The 21567-nt window shown below is 43.7% G+C and overlaps 1 protein-coding gene across 3 annotated transcripts in view; it reads right to left on the bottom strand.

Moving 5' to 3' along the window:
- Positions 1 to 7229: 7229 nt before the first annotated feature.
- The window catches only part of PTAR1 (protein prenyltransferase alpha subunit repeat containing 1), a 59630-nt gene continuing 45292 nt past the window's right edge, over positions 7230 to 21567 (bottom strand). For all 3 annotated transcript variants that reach the window (XM_038769476.1, XM_038769477.1, XM_038769478.1), the window contains 2 exons: positions 18100 to 18407; positions 7230 to 14423 (listed from right to left, as the gene is read on the bottom strand). In XM_038769476.1, coding sequence (XP_038625404.1) covers positions 14081 to 14423; positions 18100 to 18407 — 651 coding nt within the window. In that variant the 3' untranslated portion in view covers positions 7230 to 14080. The remainder of the gene's footprint in view (positions 14424 to 18099; positions 18408 to 21567) is intronic.

Here is a 21567-nt window from a genome sequence, read left to right as displayed (position 1 = left end):
CATAGTAAGCGCTTAATACCGACATTATTATTATTATTATTACTTAACTTCTCTGTGTCTCAGTTACCTCATCTGGAAAATGGGGATTAAGGCTGTGAGCCCCCCTCCGTGGGACAACCTCATCTCCTCGTAACCTCCCCAGCGCTTAGAACAGGCTTTGCACATAGTAAACGCTTAATACCATTATTATTATTAAATTATTATTATTATGATGTTGCCAACTTGTACTTCCCAAGCGCTTAGTACAGAGCTCTGCACACAGTAAGCGCTCAATAAATACGATTGATTGATTGATTGATTAAAACTATTTTTCCACCCTCCCTGACACTCATGCCCGTCACCCTTGCGGACATCTGCCTCCCTCCTCAGGCCCCCTGTCCCCCCATCTCCCCCTTCTCTTGCCCCCAGTGACCTGGCCACCTTCTTAATTTAGAAAATTGCCAATATTTATTCATTCAATCGTATTTCCCTAAAATCGTCCCTTCCCCTCCCCAGTCCCTCCCCAACTGTCCCATCCTTTCTTGCAGTAGCTCAGATCTCCCTCCACTTGTGCATCTGACCCCATTCCTTCGCACCTTATCAAAACTCTCTCCCCCTAACAGCCACCTTCAACCATTCGCTCTCTAATGGCTTCTTCCCCTCTGCTTTCAATCAATCAGTCAATCAATCGTATTTATCGAGCGCTTACTGTGTGCAGAGCACTGTACTAAGCGCTTGGGAAGTCCAAGTTGGCAACATATAGAGACAGTCCCTGCCCTACAGTGGGCTCACAGTCTAAAAGGGGGAGACAGAGAACAAAGCCAAACATACTAACAAAATAAAATAAATAGAATAGATATGTACAAGTAAAATAAATGGAGTAATAAATATGTACAAACATATATACATATATAGGTGCTGTGGGGAAGGGAAGGAGGTAAGATGAGGGGGATGGAGAGGGGGACGAGGGGGAGAGGAAGGAAGGGGCTCAGTGTGGGAAGGCCTCCTGGAGGAGGTGAGCTCTCAGTAGGGCCTTGAATTCAATTCAATTCAATTCAATCGTATTTATTGAGCGCTTACTGTGTGCAGAGCACTGTACTAAGCGCTTGGGAAGTACAAGTTCGCAACATATAGAGACGGTCCCTACCCAACAGTGGGCTCACAGTCTAGAAGGGGGAGACAGAGAACAAAACATGTTAACAAAATAAAATAATTAGAATAAATATGTACAAATAAAATAAGTAAATAAATAAGTAGAGTAATAATCATATTGCTTGAGCGCCTGTTGTGTGCAAAACTCTTTACTAGGCGCTTGGGAGACTAGAGCTAGCTTGGCGGATGGGCAGAGGGAGGGCATTCCAGGCCCGGGGGATGACGTGGGCCGGGGGTCGGTCAAACGTACCCACGTTTTCCCTAGCCTAAAAAACCCCTCCCTTGACTCCCTCCGGTTGCGGCCCCGTCTTCCTCCTACCATTCCTCTCCAATCTCCTTGAGTTGTCTACACCCGCTGTCTTCACTTCCTCTCTTCTAATTCTCCCCTGGACCCCCTCCTATCTGGCTTCCGTCCCCTTCACGCCACAGAAGCCGCCCTCTCCAAGGTCCCCAGTGATCTACTCCTTGCCAAATCTGATGGCCTCTACAGCCTCCTGATCCTCCTCAATCTATCAGCTGTCTTGGACACTGTGGTCCACCCCCTTCTCCTGGAAACCTTATCCAACCCTGGCTTCCCTGACTCTGCCCTCCCTGCTTCTCCTTTAGACTGTGAGCCCACTGTTGGGTAGGGACTGTCTCTATATGTTGCCAACTTGTACTTCCCAAGCGCTTAGTACAGTGCTCTGCACATAGTAAGCGCTCAATAAATACGATTGATTGATTGATTATCTTAGCCGTTCATTCTCAGTCTCCTTCATGGGCTCCTCCTCTGCCTCTCCACCCCACCCACCCAACTGTGGGAGCCCCTGAAGGTTCAGTTTTGGGTCCCTTTCTAGTCTCCACCTCCGTCCACTCCCTTGGAGCACTCATTCACTCCCACGGCTTCAGCTACCACCTCTATGCCGATGATTCCCAAATCTCCATCTCCAGCCCTGATCTCGTTCCCTGCCTGCAGTCTCACATTTCCTCCTGCCTTCAAGACATCTCCACTTGGATGTCCCGCCGAACTCCCTATCTTCCCACCCTCACCTTATTCTCCCCCTGCCTTTCCCCACCAGCCATCCCATCTCACAAGCTCCTTGGTGTTATCCTTGACTCCTCCGTGTCACTCAACCCACCAGCAGCGTGAGCCCGGATTTGGGAGGCAGAGGTCACGGGTTCTAATCCCGCCTCTGCCACTTGTCTGCTGCGTGACCTTGGGCAAGTCAGTTCACTGGGCCTCAGTCCCCACCCTCATCTGGAAAATGGGGATTCAGACTGCGAGCCCCAAATGGGACAACCTGATTACCTTGTATCTACCCTAGCATTTAGAACAGTGTAAGCGCTTAACAAATACCGTCGTTATTATTATTATTTGGTCGGGGTCCCATGGGGTGAACCTTTCCTGGTGCAGTCCCCAGGGCACGGATGGGGGATCGAGGGGGGCCGGTGTCCCCTCCCCCAGTGCACGGTGAGGGGTGTGCGTGTGTGTTGGGGGGTGTCTCTTTCCACTACATAGTCCCGGGCCTTCCCTGCTCTGTGCGGGGCTCTGGACTGAAACAGCGCAAACCTCTTTCTCTTTTAGACTGTGAGCCCACTGTTGGGTAGGGACTGTCTCTATATGTTGCCAACTTGTACTTCCCAAGCACTTAGTACAGTGCTCCTCACACAGTAAGCGCTCAATAAATACGATTGATTGATTGATTGATTGGCGACCTGTCCCCTCCTTCGGCTCGCAGTCCCACAGCCAAATGGGCCACTTGGAGAACAGGGCCGATCAGCCGGTTGCCCACGAAACAAGGAAATGGGACTGCGGCGGGGGAGTGAACGTACCTCGACCTGAGCCACAAGCCCCAGGCTGGAAAGAAGGGGACAGGAATTTGCTTCTAAAGCAGGTGCTTTCGGGCTCAAGGTAGGTTTGATTCAATTAATGGGTGAAAAGTTCATAGTATGTTCGGAGAGCACAATTAAGAATTTAGAGGAAGGGGCCTGGACTCTAATAAGTACAACAAATAGAATATCCCGTGAGCTCGTTGTTGGGTAGGGATCGTCTCTGTTGCCGAATTGTACTTTCCAAGAGCTTAGTACAGTGCTTTGCACACAGTAAGCACTCAATCAGTACAGTTGAATGAATGAATGAATTTGCGGGTAGGGAGTGGATAACTATGCATACACACCTCCCTCCCATTCCCACAGCGCGCGTCTATAGCTGTAACTTTATGTATTTATGTACGTACATTAATGTCTCCCCCTCTAGACTGCAAACTCAGTGTGGGCAGGGAACGTGTCCATCGTTGTATTTTACTTTCCCAAGCACTTTGCACACAGTAAGTGCTCAGTGAATGCAATTGAGTGAATTATATCACCTGGCTGACACGTGGTATTTGATACAGGGGTAGGGGGGTGGCACATGGGCAGGACAGGCCTGGCCTCTTCCGCTGGGTTGGAGCGGCCTGGGGATAGATATCATGCGGTGATCATGTGGGAAGGGGCTGTCACGTGAAAGTCACGTCCTCGGCCTTAGCCGGCCACATAGGAGGCCCGGGGCTATCACGTGGCGGTCACTCGGCATGCCACGATGGCGTGAGCGGCGTTCGGCTGTCGTGTGGCGGTTCGGTGGCCGGCATGCCGTGATCACGCGGCAGTCACACGGTCGGCACGCTGTCATCACGTGGCAAGCACAGGGAAGCAGCGTGGCTCAGTGGAAAGAGCACGGGCTTTGGAGTCAGAGGTCATGGGTTCAAATCCCGGCTCCGCCAATTGTCGGCTGTGTGACTTCGGGCAAGTCACTTAACTTCCCCGGGCCTCAGTTCCCTCATCTGTAAAATGGGGATTAAGACTGTGAGCCCCCCATGGGACAACCCAATCACCTTGTAACCTCCCCAGCGCTTAGAACAGTGCTTTGCACATAGTAGGCGCTTAATAAATGCCATCATTATTATGGCGGGCACGTGGGAGGCACGGGGCTATCAGGGGCCAATCTTCGGAACCCTGACATTTTTATCTTTCCTATCTTGTACTTAATCAAATTACTACTTTCACCAAGAAAACATTTTTTCCCCCACCAGTAGCAATTCAATTGGACAAGAGAGATTGTGGAATTTTTTAAAAAATGCTCGCAAAACTAAATCACACATTTTAGGAGCTGAAAAGTTTATTTAAAAACTGCCAACATTTAGCAAACAAAAAAAAAACCTTGTACACTATATTCCATTTTTTACAGAAAAAACAATAACTTAGAACTGTGCTTAGCATATTCTGTCACGAGAACATGTAAAACTAACATGATAAATATGGGGATAGCTCACTCTACTTTTCTGCCACTCACTACCATTTAAACTGTATCTTTAAGTACTGGAAGATGGCTGCATAAAGATGATTAGAATTCTAGGGCTCTGTTTTAAATACATAGTTTCGTATTTGCAGAACACCACAGAAAGTACATAAGATATATAACTAATATACAATATTACATGAGAAAACAAGATGGAATTAATGTACACAATTAAACAATGCTAGGGTGTTTTTCTAGTTTCCTAAACAGGCATCAGAGTATCATGACCCTTCATATGGTATTGAATTTTCACTTCTTTAAAAATACCATTTCACACAATTGAACTGATTGGAATTATGAATTTTTGCTGGAGAATGGCATGAAATGTGTTAATTCCTATTATTAGACTGTCAGCTCCCTTGGATTTATCTATTTTCAACATACCACAATTTCATATTGCCAACACACTCTCCCGTTCCTTAAAATATCCTGAAACACCTGGACCCTGGATACACCCAACCGGCGCTATTAACGGGACGTAAATTTGTGTTTTTCGAGATTCGGGGTAACTACGTAGCACACCTTCGCGGTTTATTATGCTGTACAAAACCCATTTTGATCATTATATGATGTGTGCTTTGTATGTGTGAGATAACACATTTACAAATTCTTAGTACGGTGCCCTGCACACAGAAAGCGCTCAATAAGTACGATTGAATGAAATTCTGCATTATTGTAGTTCTTGAAACGGATCACATGATTGAAAAAAAACCCAAACCCTGTGAAGTTTTCTTAGGAAAAAGTAACTTTTTAGTGTATCGAAAAAATGTTCAGTGCGGTAGAATGAAGGAAATGAATAGCCTCATTATCGAAGGTTAATCAAAGTCACCTTTAATGCCCTGGATCACATCTGGCCTCCAGATCGCAAGTAATGGATCCATTAAAGACTAATCTCCGTAAATAAAAAAAATCCAAATTTTAAAACAATCTTAAAAATGGGATTTCTTATTCTATTTGCCCACATTCTAAAAACGTTCCCGCCTGCTACGTGACCGCTAATAGCAAACTTCTTTACGTGTCTAGCTAGTAGCTGAGTCGACCACTTCTGGGAAGTAACCCTCAACTAAAAGGGGTCCAAACAGCAGGAGATCCACTACCCTGTGTTCAAGAGCTATTTACTGATTTTGAATTAATTCCTTCAGGAATGGCTCCGAAGCAATCCATCCTATGTAGCTTTCTTTCTGAAATGAACTGATTTTTGGCAGTTGTTACGCTTCGTTAAGCTTGAGGTCCTAGCTTTATTTTTAGAACCCCAAAAGGATAAAGAGTCAGCTGGCTAAAAACGACCTGAGTACATTTTTCTAGAATAGCACAGACTTAAACAAAACACCGGTCATGGTTTTACTGTTTAGAAACCATGCTTCTTGAACATTTTATTCATTAGGACAGTAATTGATTGCCCTGTATAGTTATGCTACACAATTTATTGCTCAAGATGGATAATGCTGCTTATTTTGCGTGGCTTTTACTGTTTAATCACTAACCGCTTGGAAAACAGTTATAATGCCATGTGCCACTATCTAGACTACGGTTAGAGGTGTCGTTTTGTCCTCGCAAATACACACATAGAAAAGTATTTATTGTAATTTCACACTGTCTTAACGAGTACGTAAGGGAACAATGGAAACTTAAGTAGAAATGTTTGGCGCCTGACCGAAATAAAATCTGATGCCAGAATATAAACTGGTCATTAACAGCTACTGTGGTTACCCAAAAATTTCTTGAGTTAAACTAAGACTGTGCATTGGAGGTTTGACACGGGAGAGGATCAGAGGAGACAAGAGTGGAGAAAATTTTGATTACACACTACTGAAATGAAGATTTGTAATCTGCTACAAGTCAGCGGGCTTCAAACAATGCAAGTCAACATTACAGCATAAATTGGCCTTCAAATTTACTCTTCAGTGAAACGGTGAGAGCATTTCTCTTCAATACTTATGACCCACTGTCATTTTCTTGGGTCGTTTTACTCACGCTGTATTCAGCCTTTTTTTTTAAATTAGAAAAAGAACTATCAAACGTGGAATAATGGAATTTAAGGATGGGAATTTTTTTAGCGGTACTCGTTAAGCGCTATGTGCCGAGAACTGTCCTAAACACTGGGGTAGATACAGTAAGGTTGGACTCGGTCCCTATCCCACGTGGGGCTTACAGGCTAGGTAGGAGGGAGTAGGATTTAACCCCATTTTACAGAAGAGGTAACTGAGGCCCAGAGAAGTGCCCAAGGTCACCCAGCAGACAAGTGGCGGTGCTGGGATTAGAACCCGCGACATCTGACTCGCAAGCCCGGGCTCTTTCCACTAAGCCACGCTGCTTCCGTAACTGTTTAATGCTTACAAATGCGTCTGACAAGCTGAATGGAAAAAACCCCAAACTCCTTTTAGAGTTCTATGAAAAAACTGAAATCAAATCCTCGATTCATTAAACGATAAGCCTCTTTCATTATCTACATAATTGTTAAGGAGACATTATGGCCAGTGAATCGCATAGTGCTCCCCCATATTAAGCCGAACTCCATACTGGTATTTGAGAAAGACTAGAGAGGGCCTTGTGGCTCCTCAGTCCGTTTACGACCATTAGCCAGAGCAAAGAAGAATAGCAACACAATGTTCTTTTTCATTCAATCAATCGTATTTATTGAGCGCTTACTGTGTGCAGAGCACTGTACTATTCGGGCAGAAGTGGGTTAAAAGTGGATCAAATGACTATCTTCCTTGGGGTCTCAATTCTGAAGAAAACTACCTTGGGATCCTGCAGCAACATAAGATCTTTTCAAACCACAAAATAAATCAAAACGCCAATTTTATTTTCATTTAGCCTTCTATTCATAGAATGTGCAATACATGTAACAGAATAGCCCACATTTCATCAAAATGCCATACAACTTGATGTGGTAAAATTCTTCCAAGATAACTGGGTTTACCGTAATAGAGTTCCAGCTGTAAAATTCTTCTCCATCACATTTGGAGGGCAGGCACCCTAAAACGGACAGACGATTTGAACCATCCAGTTTTTAATTAAAAATCCCATTCTTTAGACCGATTATCAGACAGGCTGTACCTAAATGTTATCAAGTCTGCCATGTGTCTGAAGACGCACAATACCTGTCAGCGTATGCGCCTCCAGTGCTGACGCATCAAACCAAATTTTAACAATCTGAGTTAAATGTCAACCGCGATAAAGTAGCTACACGTCTCCAGATGTTTATATCCTAAAAAAAAAAAACGTACGCAATTCAAAGACACAAATCGTTTCCACACATGATTCAGTTTAAAGTTTGTTCACACTATGGGTTACAAGGTATAAAGCAAAAACTTAGAGGTCATGAGGCAGTCCCAAAGCAGCAACCAGCTACTGTGCTAGCTAGTGACTTCTATCGAATACTTCCTAGACTAAAAATTTTAAAAGCTAGTTATTAAATATTCAGCATTTAGTTCATTTTTTTTTTTTTTTGCCACAGACTATAAAAACGCATCCTCAATTTAAGATGTCTCCTATACCCTGAGAGGTAATCACACACTCAATAAAGGAAACGGCAGGGTATTCTATTGAAAGCCTAAACTGACGACTACAAATGTTTGTGGAAGCTCAGGATACCCCCTTCTCCTTCCCCTCTTTAAGGAAAGAGGTGTGCTTTTTTAATTTTGGATTATCATCCCAGTCCCACAACTGGACTCCCCGCGGCTGTCAGCCAGTTGCCTCACGGATGGCGGGCTCTCAGGGAAATGCCTTAAACTCTTCGCTCTAAAGCACCTGGGATCATTTGACCGAAAACTACTATGCAGCTGCAAAGTACTCTGGCTCATCTGTTAATATTCATATTTTCAACTGTCCCCCTCAGTAGTCTTTTAAACGAATTAAATGGCCAAGTAACTAAAGTGTTCATTTCTTTCATATGGCTGGGTTTAGACTGAGGTTCGCGGGGGAATAAAATACTGAACAAACAAAAGGAAGCCGTTAACCAAGGGCACGGTTGGTTTGTTTCATGAAGGAGTTAAATTAAGTTTTATGAAACAAACCTCACTTGAATCTTGGGCGACCCACTTGTCTCCTAAATCTGTCTCCCGGATTTTGATGAAAAAGAAGCAACAGTCCATTTTTCTTGAGGAAGTGCCTTAAAAATGTAATCAAAACACAGGAATATGAACCAAAATATAATCTGTCGATGACAACATCCCATTACAAGATAAAAGATATCATGAAGGAACAAAGAACCATACAATACCTTCTGAGATCATGCCTATTATAGGCCTGAGTTAGTGAAGATAAAAAGCCAATGCCTACAAATTTGTTCTCTGGAGACATCAATCGAAAGAATTTTTCTAAAGTTGGGTTATGCCATCTAAGAGGCAAGTTATCATCAATGATATCTGACAAAGTTGTCAGCGCTCTTCACCCCCCATCTCGAGAGGGCAGTAGGCAATCCATCAATCAGTGGTATTTATTGGGCGCTTACTGTGTACAGAGAACTGTACTAAGCGCTTGGGAGAGTACTACACAACCGAGTTGGTAGACAAGTTCTCTGACCGCAGTGAGCTTACAGTCTAGAGGGGTAATTTCTCTGACCCTGCTTTTTGTGAAAAGAAGAAAAACCCTCCAATTAAGAATTAAAGGCACTCCAAATAAGATGGCAAATACAAGTTACGCAGTGGGTAAAAAGGGACTGTTTTCCCCAAGCCCTGATTTTATTTTTCCCTCCCCGGTCATCTGTATAACTCCGGGTTGGCCACGATGTTTACGTGCCTCGATTTTCTCCTCAGTATTTTGTTTTTTTTTTTAAAAAAGGGGCGGGGGGGAAGACGCGCATCGCGTCTTATAATACCTCTGCACAGGAGTGTGATGAGACTACACGTTGTACAATACTTCAATTGAAAGATGACGGATGCGATCTAATTCATAATAATAGTGTTACACAACCCCAATAGTGTTACACAACCCAAAATTCTATCGGCATAAAAATTATTTAAGCCTAAAGCTTACATTTTAAGTACACTCAGTTCCACTAAAACACGGGCTTTCACTACGCATTTTGGCTAGAAGGCAACCGCAGAATTAGGGAACAGTTTTTCGACAACACGCACCTGTCCAGAAACAGTGTGACGCGGTGTCCGAAAAAAACGACTATATGCACGCACCGGGCAATGCACATAGGGTGAGTAATCTGACGCATGTTTTTCTGAGCTCGTGGTTCTGCACGATCGTAACCCCCGGTGTAACGCAGAGCGGGGCGTACCCTGTTTAAACATTCATACAGCGCTTTTGCTGGTAAATGTCCCCCAGTTTCCTTGTTTGGAAGGGAAGGAAACTGAGGCCTAGGAAGGTTTAAGTGGCTTACCCATAATCACAGAACAAGTTTGTGGTCAAGCAGTGGAATTCTCAGCCCCAGAGTACCTAGAGTCTCTTACTCATCCTATTGAGCTGCTCCTGTACACTCTGCAAGAGAGTAATTAGTAATTACTAGATTCCCTGAACAATACATTAATAATGACAATAGCAACATATACACTAGGTTACAAGCAGTCATAACCAAAGAGATCCGAGTCAGCAAGTTGTGAGAACTGGCACAAGACTTTAACACAGTGTCCCAGATATTAAATTATACAAAGTATACGTTCGGCAAATCTTGGAGGTACCTCATATGCTCTGTAACAAATTAGATCACATTAAGATTAAAATGCTGTTGTCATAGAAGTTGATACATACTGGAATAAGCGTGTATACACTCAAATCTATACTTTAAAAATCTAAAGCGTTGTTCTTTAATTCTTTTTTAACGGTCACTTCCGTTTCGAGGCTAAGATCGCATCCCACAAGTCTGCAGTAAACAATGAGAACTGGGATTTCAAGTTTGCACAGACGTACCAAAACAGTTAAACATCTGTGTAGCAATCACATGATGCAGTGAAAAGCAAAATGAATAGACACCAAATCCTAAATTCTTCAGACTGCTTTGCAGTAGGATTAGAAGCATCCCAAAGATCATGATTTATTTTAGTTGCACTTTTTTTTAAAAAAGTAGAGGAACCATCTCCCCAGCACAGATTTGCCAAAAAACTGCCGCAAGAAGCTAAAATATTAAAATCTGACCTCTGATATATTAAACAGTCGCTATAATGCCCTCAGACACCCTCAACAGACCCTTAATAGCTGGTGACTTGAAGTTAAATAATGGCTAAACGATCGCTTTCCAGCTGGAGTGCATAAACAAAGCTAACAGCTCAGTGTGGGTTGGGATATATCTCTTTATTGTTTTTTCCTCTGTGTTTCTGTGGCGATTGTCCCAGTTGTGAAAGTAAGCCAATATGGTTGGAGGTCCACTTGGAAAATAACCCCTCTTTCAAAGAAGGCAGCCACATTGCCACATTCAGATACTTTCCATATAATTTAAGCAATTTGTCAGAGTTCTTTTGATCTGTGACTATTGTCGAGTTATCAGTTGACAGAGCTCAATAAATATTGGCTGAGTTCACCAAACACATTGCCTTTAAAATTTTTTTAAAAAAGATCATCACCTGAACCTCGGGCAGCCGATATTCAGGTTTTGAACGGAAACACTCTAGTTTTCAGCTGGTCTGTCCCCCGTCTGGTACAGATATGGCACCAGGCCCTTTCATGTCTGATGTTTTTCTTTTAAACAGCCAGCCTCCCTCTGCCTCAGCTCCTAGGGGAAAAACACCCGTGTTCACACGGACCTAGGAAAGGAATGCAAAGGCTCTGGAGCAAGCTGAGACTGAAGGGGAAGGGAAGTTCAGGGATTTCTTCCCGAGGAATGCTCCAACACCAGGTGGTCTCAGAGAGATTTCAGAGGGTAGGATGTCACAACGTAAGACTGCGTCCCCAGCGTAACGCACGTGACATCACGTGCCCCCGTCTGAAATCCACAAGGGCCATCAGTGGCCACCCTCCACAGAAGTGATGGGGGTCATCCCCTTAACACCTGAGCGAGACACCCAGATCTGCTCATCCCGGGTCTCCGACAAGACTCGAGAATTTTGAAAATATCCCCAATGGCAGCTTTCTGGCAGACTAGCTCTGGGCAAGCCTGTCCCCTACTAGTCATCGCGACCGCCCCCCCTAAAATCCCTGTCCGTTTTTCACCTCTGCTTAAAATGAAATCTTGCCAGCTCAGATCACCTTACCTGATCCTGAAACATGATCAAGAACTGCCTGAATTTACTCCAGTAAAAGAAGGAGTTCCCTTTTATAAATACTGACGAGGGGACTTCAAACTCCTTATGTACAGCCTCTCAGCAAGAGTTCTGTATTTGTCTATTCTAGCCTCTTCCATAGGAAGTCCCACATTTGCCCTAAATCATTAAAATTCTCTACAAATTAAGATAATTTCAAGCCCCCGAATGATCTGGCCTCAACCTATCCTAGATCGGTCAAAATGGACATTTGAAAATTAAAGATCGGAGAAAGCGGTTCAGATACTTTCCATATGAATTAAGCAATTTGTCAGAGTCCTTCTGATCTTTGACTATTGTCGAGTTATCAGTTGACAGAGCTCAATAAATATTGGCTGAGTTCACCAAACACAGATGCTCTCTGGAGGTGTAAATTTTGGCTTGTTTTAATTTTTATTTTTTTTCCAGTGGATTTAATGCTCACAAACCTTGATGTTTACATTTCACTGCCAGCAGAAAAGTGTGTTTATAGAGCTTTGCCAAAAGATAAGTATATTTTCAAACCTGGAAAACTGAGAGGAAACTAACCTGTCTGTAAATCACTAGACTATAAGCCCCTTGACAGCTACTCATTCTATTGTACTCTCCCAAGCACCCAGTACAGTGCTCTGCACAGAGTAGGTGCTCAGTAATTACCATACTGACTGACCGAGAAACCATCAAATTAGGGTTGGTGAGGAGATAATAGGCTAGGACCCACTGATAAGTGTAAATTCCAAAGGTGGAGCAGAATCACTCAGAAAGAAATGAAAACGGTCAGAGTGAATGTTTCATAGTTTACTTCTGAAAGTCTTTCCTGACAGTCTCTCAAGGGAAATATAACAAGCTCCCATTACTCAGGCTATTTAAAAATCCAACTTGGAGTAAGTATGGGGGACGCCAAGTTCAGGAGGTACCATCTGCCCGTGTCAATGGGATGGGCCCATGAGTTCTCCAGAGTTTATTTCGATGAAATCGAGTGGAGAATCTCAGACAGATGCTTTTATCTTTTCAGGCTCCATTCCCTGAGGTATTAGTTTCAGGAGCTCCAAATGCTGTCACCTGTGTGGCCTGGGCCCATCTGTGTGGAGAAAGAAATTACGGGACGCTACAAGGGCACGGACATTGGTACTGTTCCTTGGGAGCAAGGCGGGAGGCAGAAGTAACCAGAGACAGGGAAGGGAGACAGACAAGTAGTAAGGACAAGAAAGGAGATAAAAAGAGTGAAAACGCATAGGAAATAGAACTCAGATGGTTTCACTAGTAGACACTGGGTCGTTAGGAAACTATGCAGGACAGCACACTTAAATTTAGGTACAGGGCCCTTGTCAACAGAAAGATAGGGCATTGTAGGTGAAAGGTGAATACTTTGGCTTTATTTATATTACTGTCTGGCTCCCCCTCTAGACTGTAAGCTCCTTGGGGGCAGGGAAGATCTCTGCCGACTGTTGTATTCTCCCAAGTGCTTAGTACAGTGCTCTGCACGTAGTAAAAGCTCAATAAATACCACTGCATCAAAGAACCTCTGACAACTTCCACAAGAGTATTATTAAAAACCCTTAAAAAGGAGTAATTTCCCGAACACTCCCGTTAATCTAAAACATTTGGCCATTACTTTATCCAGTATTTTTTTTTTCGATCCACTTCACTAGAATCCCATAGTGTACACAGTACATTCTCAGAAACATACAGGACATACTATATCTAAAAAGCCATTAAATTAAGATTATGGTTCTTTGGGCACTCTCTTTGAGCGTGCCCCACAAGAAGGAAGGCCTCTGTGAGTTTTGGAACACACTGAATTGTAAGTAAAAGCGATGTCTCACACTCTAACGAATACTAAAATCCAGTACTGCACTAACACAGACCCTTAAAAAAAATCAGGACTTTAAAAACAAGCCTTTTGAAGATGGGTCACCTTCAGAAGAGTTTTCTACTTTTAAGCCTTCCTACCTCTACTGGCTTTGGCTTGCTTCATCATGAAAGTCAAATACATTAGAGATAAGATAGGCTATATTTTCACCTATTCCCCTCATTTATTTTCTAGATCAACTACAGGATCAGGTCGGTTTAGGTCAGACAAGCTAAATGATCTTGTGTTTAAGCTTTGAAACTCCGTTATTCGTAGTCCACCATAACCACACTCCTCAAACGTCGGCTAGCGAACAGAAGGACGTATAAAAAGCTGCCAAAGTGAAAATACAAAAGGTATGCATTAAAAAAAGAGATTTAAGACTCACTGTATGATAAAAAGTACAATATTTGTTTCTGCCCCAAAGAAATGCCAGTTTTAAACCAAATAAATAATATGAAAGACTCTTGCTACAAATTTTAGCAAGGACCACGAAGAAGGCTGAGAAATGGATAAAAAGCCAGCATTAACAACAAGAACATGCAGCTATAAGAAAGGTGGGGGGTGGGGAAAGAATATTGCACTAAGAGGGAACCCCTGCAGCTTTTGCCATCTCTTTTACTTACTTAATGTAACCAGCCATTTCTTGTAGGCATTAGCAAACCTGGCTTGCTCCACATTTCTGCAGGTAGACAAAACGTGCTCAACGAACCTACGCTCCACATCTAGGCCAAGACAGTCCGGAGCTGGGGTCCGCTTCAGGCGCTTGGTTTCTTGCGAGTAGCCTTGCTTGCTTGAGTCATTCAGTCCGTCCACGTCCATGGCCTGAGTCATATGGCTATCTGATGGGCTGAGGTGTGAATCATTCAGAGTCCCATCGCTGTGGTCCACAGGAGACAGCCGGGCAGCGCTTTGTGAGAGCTTACCGTGAAAGTGGTGCCGTATGTAGAACACGTGCCGTCTTGGCAAAAGGAGTCGGCGAAAGGGAGGGAAGAGAAAAGGTCATGGAAGGGGAGAGAAAAGTAAGATGACAGTGAAAGTCAAACTTCGGGCAACACTGAAAGAAACAAGCTAAATCATAACATCTTGAAGGCGAGGCTGTGCTCTTCTTTTTTTTCCTTTGTTCCCAAGGGCCTGGAACAGTGCCCGGTACCCAGGAGGCATTCAGTATATGCTGCCGAGGATAATGGCATCAAGTAAATCCCCCTTCCCCAGACAACAAATCCAACGGGTTGCTCTGGAAAGGGCTGGCGGGAGGGGAGAGGGCATAGGAAGGAAGGTGAACGGAGGTGAAGAGGCATCAGCTGCCCCCGAGCAATATTAGCCAAATCTAGACAGGGCCAAGTGCGTTTTCAAGGGGAAGTATTTCTCTTGCGACCTGAACCTGCCTGGAGCGGAGCTGATCTCCGGCACCAATCTAACATTAGTGGGAAAGAATCACACAGGAAAAAAAGTCGTACTCCTGAAGCTTCGCACCACTAGTTTCCCCTTAGAGTTTCCCTCCACAAATCACGAGTCGGCATATCCAACTGCCAGACTGCATTTCAGGCTTTTCCGCCACGCACCACCACTGTTCTGGGAGCTTCAGGTAAATTCCCAGGGAACTGGCAGCCCAATTGTAAAATGAGATTACCTCTTAGATCGTGAGTCCCACGCGGAACAGGGACTCTGTCTGGTCTAATTATTGTGCACAGACTGGCATTTGGTACATAGTAGGCACTTAATATCATCATTATCGCTATTATGAGGAAGAAGATATCATTGGATGCCAGCAACCCTGGGCAGCAGCTGTCAAATGGATAATCTCCTTGGTCAACCAGAAGTTAGGCGTAAAAATTCAAGTTTACAGTCAAAAAACCTCATCTGTGCCACCTCAGTCTAATGCATTGCAGCCCTTCAATGTCGGCTTGCAACAAATAACGCTTGTAGCATATCCTCCTGTTGACAGGTATGCTATTTGTTGGTTTTGATTAGAAACCCGTGGATTCTGGAATATTAATCCAAAAGGACTCGGCAGCTGTGCCTGAGGGACCAGTGCATACGCGTGGAGTCGTGTTGCTTTTAGTTCACCGTTATGACTGTAATTCAATATCGTCTACCTAATGAGTATACAAAAAATGCTTCTTAATAATCACGACAACTAATGACGGGATCTACCTGACGCTTGTTTCTACCTGCCGCTCAGGGAACGGCATGACAACTGGGAGGATATTTTCAGATTACTTCCCCCGCCATAAACAATGATGATGATCCCTCCCTAATTAGATATATCCTGGATCCTACCCAGCAGGGGCCTGGGGTTTTAAGAGCATGAGGATTAGACTGTGAGCCCGCTGTTGGGTAGGGACTGTCTCTATGTGTTGCTGACTTGTACTCCCCAAGCGCTTAGTACAGTGCTCTGCACATAGCGCTCAATAAATACGATTGATTGATTGATTGACTGTATCTCCTTTGACTTAAGTCACGGCTTCAACCTGGACTTCCTCGTGCAACTGGTACAGTCATGGTATCGGACTTTGGAAACCCAATGAACCCTGAAGCCTTTCCCTGACTTTTCCGCCTAATAGCATTTGTCAGAATAAAGCGTACTCCCAGCAGGGTTACCTAGGTTGCTGTTCTTGGTTCTGAAGCAAGTTAGCACAACAGTTTCCTTCTCTACTGTCTTAAGTTCTGCCCATGTGGTGATAGCAGTACCACCGTCTTAAACGTACACATCAACTTCCGTGTGGGGAGTTCAAAGCTCTACCATGAAGTTATTTTCAGTCATTTCCCCTCCTTTTCCACCCTCCATTTCCAGGCCTGTAAAATGGGCAAGTGACAAATCAGCAGTGTAACAAGGACAAGAACCCAACCCTTAACTCCAGCACTATATTGTAGGCCCTGAGGCCTCCCCCTTCTCCCCTCACCTGAAGTAGTAATTCTGGGAACAGAGAGGAGAGCTAGGTGTCCCTTTGGTAAATCTAATGAAATAGTGAACCTCTTCCACAGCACTAAGAGATTTCATTCCTCGGATGTACCTTTGCATATTTTAATTACTCATCCCTCTCATACTGGTACTACTTTCTGCTGTATCCCTTGTTCTTCCTCAGGCTCATCAGAATCATTTGGGTCTCTCTGCCCTCTCTAGTAGACTGTAAGCTCCTGAAGAGCAGGGGTCGTGTGTCTTATTTTGGTTGTACGTTCCTCTGCACTCTGTAGGTGTTTAAGAAGCAAACCGTTAATGATCGTGGTGACGATGATTAATTCGTCTATGATGCCCAAATACAGGCTGCATAAAAGTGGCATCTCATTGGCCAATTGCATGGCACGCTGACTAGAAACACTAACAGCCTCCATCATCATCATCAATCGTATTTATTGAGCGCCTACTGTGTGCAGAGCACTGTACTAAGCGCTTGGGAAGTACAAGTTGACAGCATATAGAGACAGTCCCTACCCAACAGTGGGCTCACAGTCTAAAAGTTGGGAGGATAGGATGTCTTTAGTTAAAAGGGCGGCATCAAAAGTGCCCCGGTTTAAGAAACGGAGTTATCTTTATGAAGGTGCCAGGAGAGCAGCACATTTTCCTATGGGTTTTTTCAACTACATCATGCAGGGGATAAGTCACAAAATATCCCCAAAACAAACCCTCCATCCCAACGACCCAGAGGAGGGTTAAAACTGCAAACGAATATTTCTTATCTTGAGGTTTCTAACTGGCACTACCTTCCAGTAAACTTAGAGCAGAAGTCTAGCATTTGGTCTCACATCTAAAATTAGGTACGACTGTAACTAACGTTCGTAGTAGCAGAGATGTTTCCAGCCACAAAAGAAAAATCCACGTTGGAATATGGGCTTCCTGGAGAGTTGACTCAACAAGTGTTGACACATTTCTCAGTATTCAATGCATTTTTAGGCCAGACCTATATTGAATTCAGTTTGCAGATTACCAACAAATTTCACTGCCTTCTGAAATCGTAAATCAATATTTTGTCTTTACCGTTAAACGAATACGAATAAACTCACCCCAGCAATTTCATCTGCAGACCCCAACAAAGTCTGAATGATGATGTAGTTGGCCACATATTGTCTCTGTTCAGTGAGCTCATTTAAGGATCCTAAATCACTTGCAAGGAGGAGAGGGAATTCCCGAGTGCAAATGGAAAAAAGCGCAGGCCTGGAAGTCAGAGGACCTGGGTTCCAATTCCTGCTCTACCATTTGCTTGCTGTGTGACCTCAGCCAAGTCACTTAACTTCTCTGTGCCTCACTTTCCTCATCTGCAGAATGGAGATTAGATACCTGTCTCTCCAGACCCCTTAGACTATGAGCCCCATGTGGGACAGGGACTGTGTCCGACCTGATCGTCTTGTACCTCTGCCAGCGCTCAGTATACATTATGTGCTTGACACACAGTAAGCGCTTAAATACCGCAATTCTCATTATGACTTCAACTTCTTTGACATTCTCCTCAGGCAAGACAAATAGAACTCACGTCAGCAAAATCCAGCAGCCCAGTCCGGGTGCTCTTTCCCCAAGAAGAGATTTAATTTGGAAACCAGACAAATCATCCTTTTGTGCTTGTGAAGGCAGATTTCTCTTTCCAGGCAGCTTGCTGGGAAATTATGCACAGTTTCTGCAGAAAATAGACGTCTCTTACCTATGGCACCATAGTGTTTCATGCCCAGGGTAGGTATCAATGAGATCAGTGCTGAGTTCAACTTCCTCCTCCAGAAGGCGAAGAAGATCTACCCCCTGCTCCTCCACCAAAGTCGTTGCCGATGCTTCGTCCTTTGGAAGAATCGGGCTTTGCTCCCCAACCAAAGTGTTTTGCACCAACACAGTACTGTCAGTCAGAGTTTGGCTAATCAAGGACTTTAATAAGAACTGGCGGTAGTGAAATCCACTGTGGTCTGAAACATGCATGGATGCCCAGTGTTTAGTGGAACTTAGTTCATCGAGAAGGGTCTAAAAGAAATTTTAAAGAAAAGATGCATGTGGTGAAAACAATAAGCCTATTAAGAAAAGGAGCATCAATTTTCCCTTTCCCCACTGTGCCTCAGACAGCCCTCTAGTTCTTTTGCAGTCCTATCATCTCTAACACCACGGCATAAAGAGAAGGTGGGTTAAAAAAACCAGCAAAAAAACAGAAACAAAAAAATCCCAAACACCTAGACTTCAGGGGCCCTCTAAATAAACACTCTTCCCAGAAACCACCCAGAAAAGCATCCATAAAAGAAAGGCAGTAGTTAAATGGCCAAGATTTGCCAGGATTTTCATTAATGAGTAACACTTGGGTGGGGGAAAAATACACGCACTTAAACATCAGTAAGGAAACGGGGCTGCTGGGACACAAACTACGCAAACTTAAGAAGCGTACCAGAAATCTCCCCCTTCTAGACTGTGAGCCCGCTGTTGGATAGGGAACGTCTCTATATGTTGCCAACTTGTACTTCCCAAGCGCTTAGTACAGTGCTGTATACACAGTAAGCGCTCAATAAATACGACTGAATGAATGAATGAATGAATGAAAGAAATGAGAGTGCCTTCCCTAATGAGCAGAAGCCACAACTCTTACATAAATGAAGAATCTTGCCTTGCTCTATATTTACCTCTCAGGCAATTAAGAGGACACAGAGAGATATAAAATTGGAAATCAAGGGGCACAAGTCACATTAAAACTCTTGGGGTTTCAACAAACATGAAAAAAGACCCCTAAAGGAAAGGAGGGTAGAAACAAAAAGTTGCAGAAGACCACTGTTGCCTTTTTATGAAACTGAAATACTTGGGATTTTTTTGATGGTGCCTGTTTCTATTAAACACATCAGATTTCAGCCAGATCAGCTTTCTGAAGAGGTCCAACTCGTTTTTCTCTAGGGGAAATGCTATGGTCTGGGCTCCACTCTCAACCTGACATGAGTGTTTGAGCCAAAGGGGCACCTGGATGAAATCATTCGTGAAGAAAGCCAAATTTGAAATCATTGCTTTTCCTGAGCATTAAACAGCAGGACACCTGGAAGACATGATAACCTTGATAGCATGATGAGTCCTTAGACTTCCCTGCTGGATTTGTCCAGGTAGAAAAAAATGGTAATTTAATGGGCTCTTCCACCCTCGAAAATAAGCAGGGTAGATGAAAGACCCACAGACCCAATTTAAGTGTCTTTTTAAATGATTCTTCAGCCTTAAATGCACATTTTTTAAAAACGCTACCATATAGCCTTCTTCAAGAAGCATATTTTACACATTCACTGGAGAATGTGTGCACAGGGAAGAAAAGCTCATAGACACCAAAGATGGTTATGCTTAAATGGGCATCGATCATATTTGGTCCAAGTGGGTGGCCAGTCCATAATGTTCCTAGAGAACTTATGTACATATCTGTAATTTTATTTATATTAATGCCTGTCTCCCCCTGTAAGCTTGTTGTGGCCCGGGAATGTGTCTATTATATTGTACTCTCCCAAGCACTAGTACAGGGCTCTGCACATGGTGAGCACTCAATAAATACAGTTGACTGACTGATTGACTGACTATAGAAATGATTACTTTTTTTTTCCTCCTTTTTTCCTTCCCTGAAGAAATCAAACTGGGGGGAGAAAAAAAAGCTGCTGTCAATACCGGCGTACTAGATGATAGAAATAGAGCTTTGTGCATTATTTAGAAAGAAACCTAGTTAGGGAGTCATTTAAAAATGGAAGGTCAGTGATGTTTTCAAAACACCCTGCGCACGTGCACACGCTAGCTATGCAGGCAGGTTCAAATTTTTTTAATGCTTTTTTGGTCCACAGATTCCAGCAGACCTTCCCACGCTAATTAAACGTAGAAAGAAACAGCACGGGATCGGGACTGTGTCCGACCTGATAATCTTGTTTTTATCTACTCCAGCGCTTAATACAGTGCTTGGCCCATAGTAAGCACTTAAATACTACGATTATCATTCAAGGTGATGCAGCTGATCTCAGTGAACAACGGTATAGCTTAAAGAATTATAGTACCAATGCTCTAGGTCATTTTTCACTTTAAGAAAAATTCTTACTGGCCAACAATTGTTTTTTTTTCCCCAGGTCTTGGGTTTTGAGGGCCGGTGTTAATTTAAAATCACCACCCTGCCCGCACTACACACACACACACCCCCTCAAATATTTGGTTAGCTGGCTACCTGCCCGTCATATCTTCACACGGTAGAGGAGTTATCAGAGCTCTAAGCAAATGATAGAGCGGAAGCAGGCTTGTGTGTGCCTCAGCCCAGCATACAGAATAATAACAGTAACAAGAGCTGCCTTGCAATACACAGACTGCAATATCTTCTCAGGCCATTTTTCAGGGTAAAATTGGATTTTTGTTAAACAGTGCTTATTTTCACCATTCCTTATCATCCACCCATCACTTCTCACCCACAGCCCTTACCCCAAAAGTGTGTAAAGCAAAAGGAGGAGTAAAGTAGAAAAGATCCGGATTGCTATAGCTCCTCACAAAGTTTCAACTGGACTGCTAATAGCCAAGGGAACACAAACTAGAGAACCCCCCCCTTTTTTTTTTCAGCCATTCTGGGATGGGGGAAAAGTGGAGGAACAAAAACTGAGAGTGTGGAGACCCACACACGTTCTAATTTTTGGAATCTGCTGTATAACAGTGAAATTTTTTGAATTTATAGCTTTGAGGTTGCCTGTTCTACGTGAAATATGAAAACCCCGACCTGTTCTCCCCGGAAAGTGACAAAAGAACAAGTTCACCTCAAACAGCAATACCCTTCTCCTAGAGATCAGGAGAGTCCAAGAGCAGACAGCTGTCAAGCTGCTCTGCCGTATTCAAGGACTGCAATCTTTCCCTTCAGGTTAGATGGCATGATAACTAAGATTGATTGATTGATTGATAAGAAAAACACAGGAGAGGACGTAATCGATGGGGGAAAATGATGCAGTAAATTGGAGCGTGGGTCTGTTCAAGGAGACATCCTACCCAGCCTTCTATTGTCTTCTCATTCATTCATTCATTCATTCACTCAATCATATTTATTGAGCGCTTATGTGTGCAGAGCACTGTACTAAGCGCTTGGGAAGTACAGGTTGGCAACATATAGAGACAGTCCCTACCCAACAGCAGGCTCACAGTCTAGAAGGGGGAG

This window comes from Tachyglossus aculeatus, chromosome X4 (genome assembly GCF_015852505.1).
Source record: "Tachyglossus aculeatus isolate mTacAcu1 chromosome X4, mTacAcu1.pri, whole genome shotgun sequence".
Lineage (NCBI taxonomy): Eukaryota > Metazoa > Chordata > Mammalia > Monotremata > Tachyglossidae > Tachyglossus > Tachyglossus aculeatus.
The sequence above is the reverse complement of the archived record's forward strand: the minus strand, read 5'-3'. Positions and strand labels throughout refer to the sequence as shown.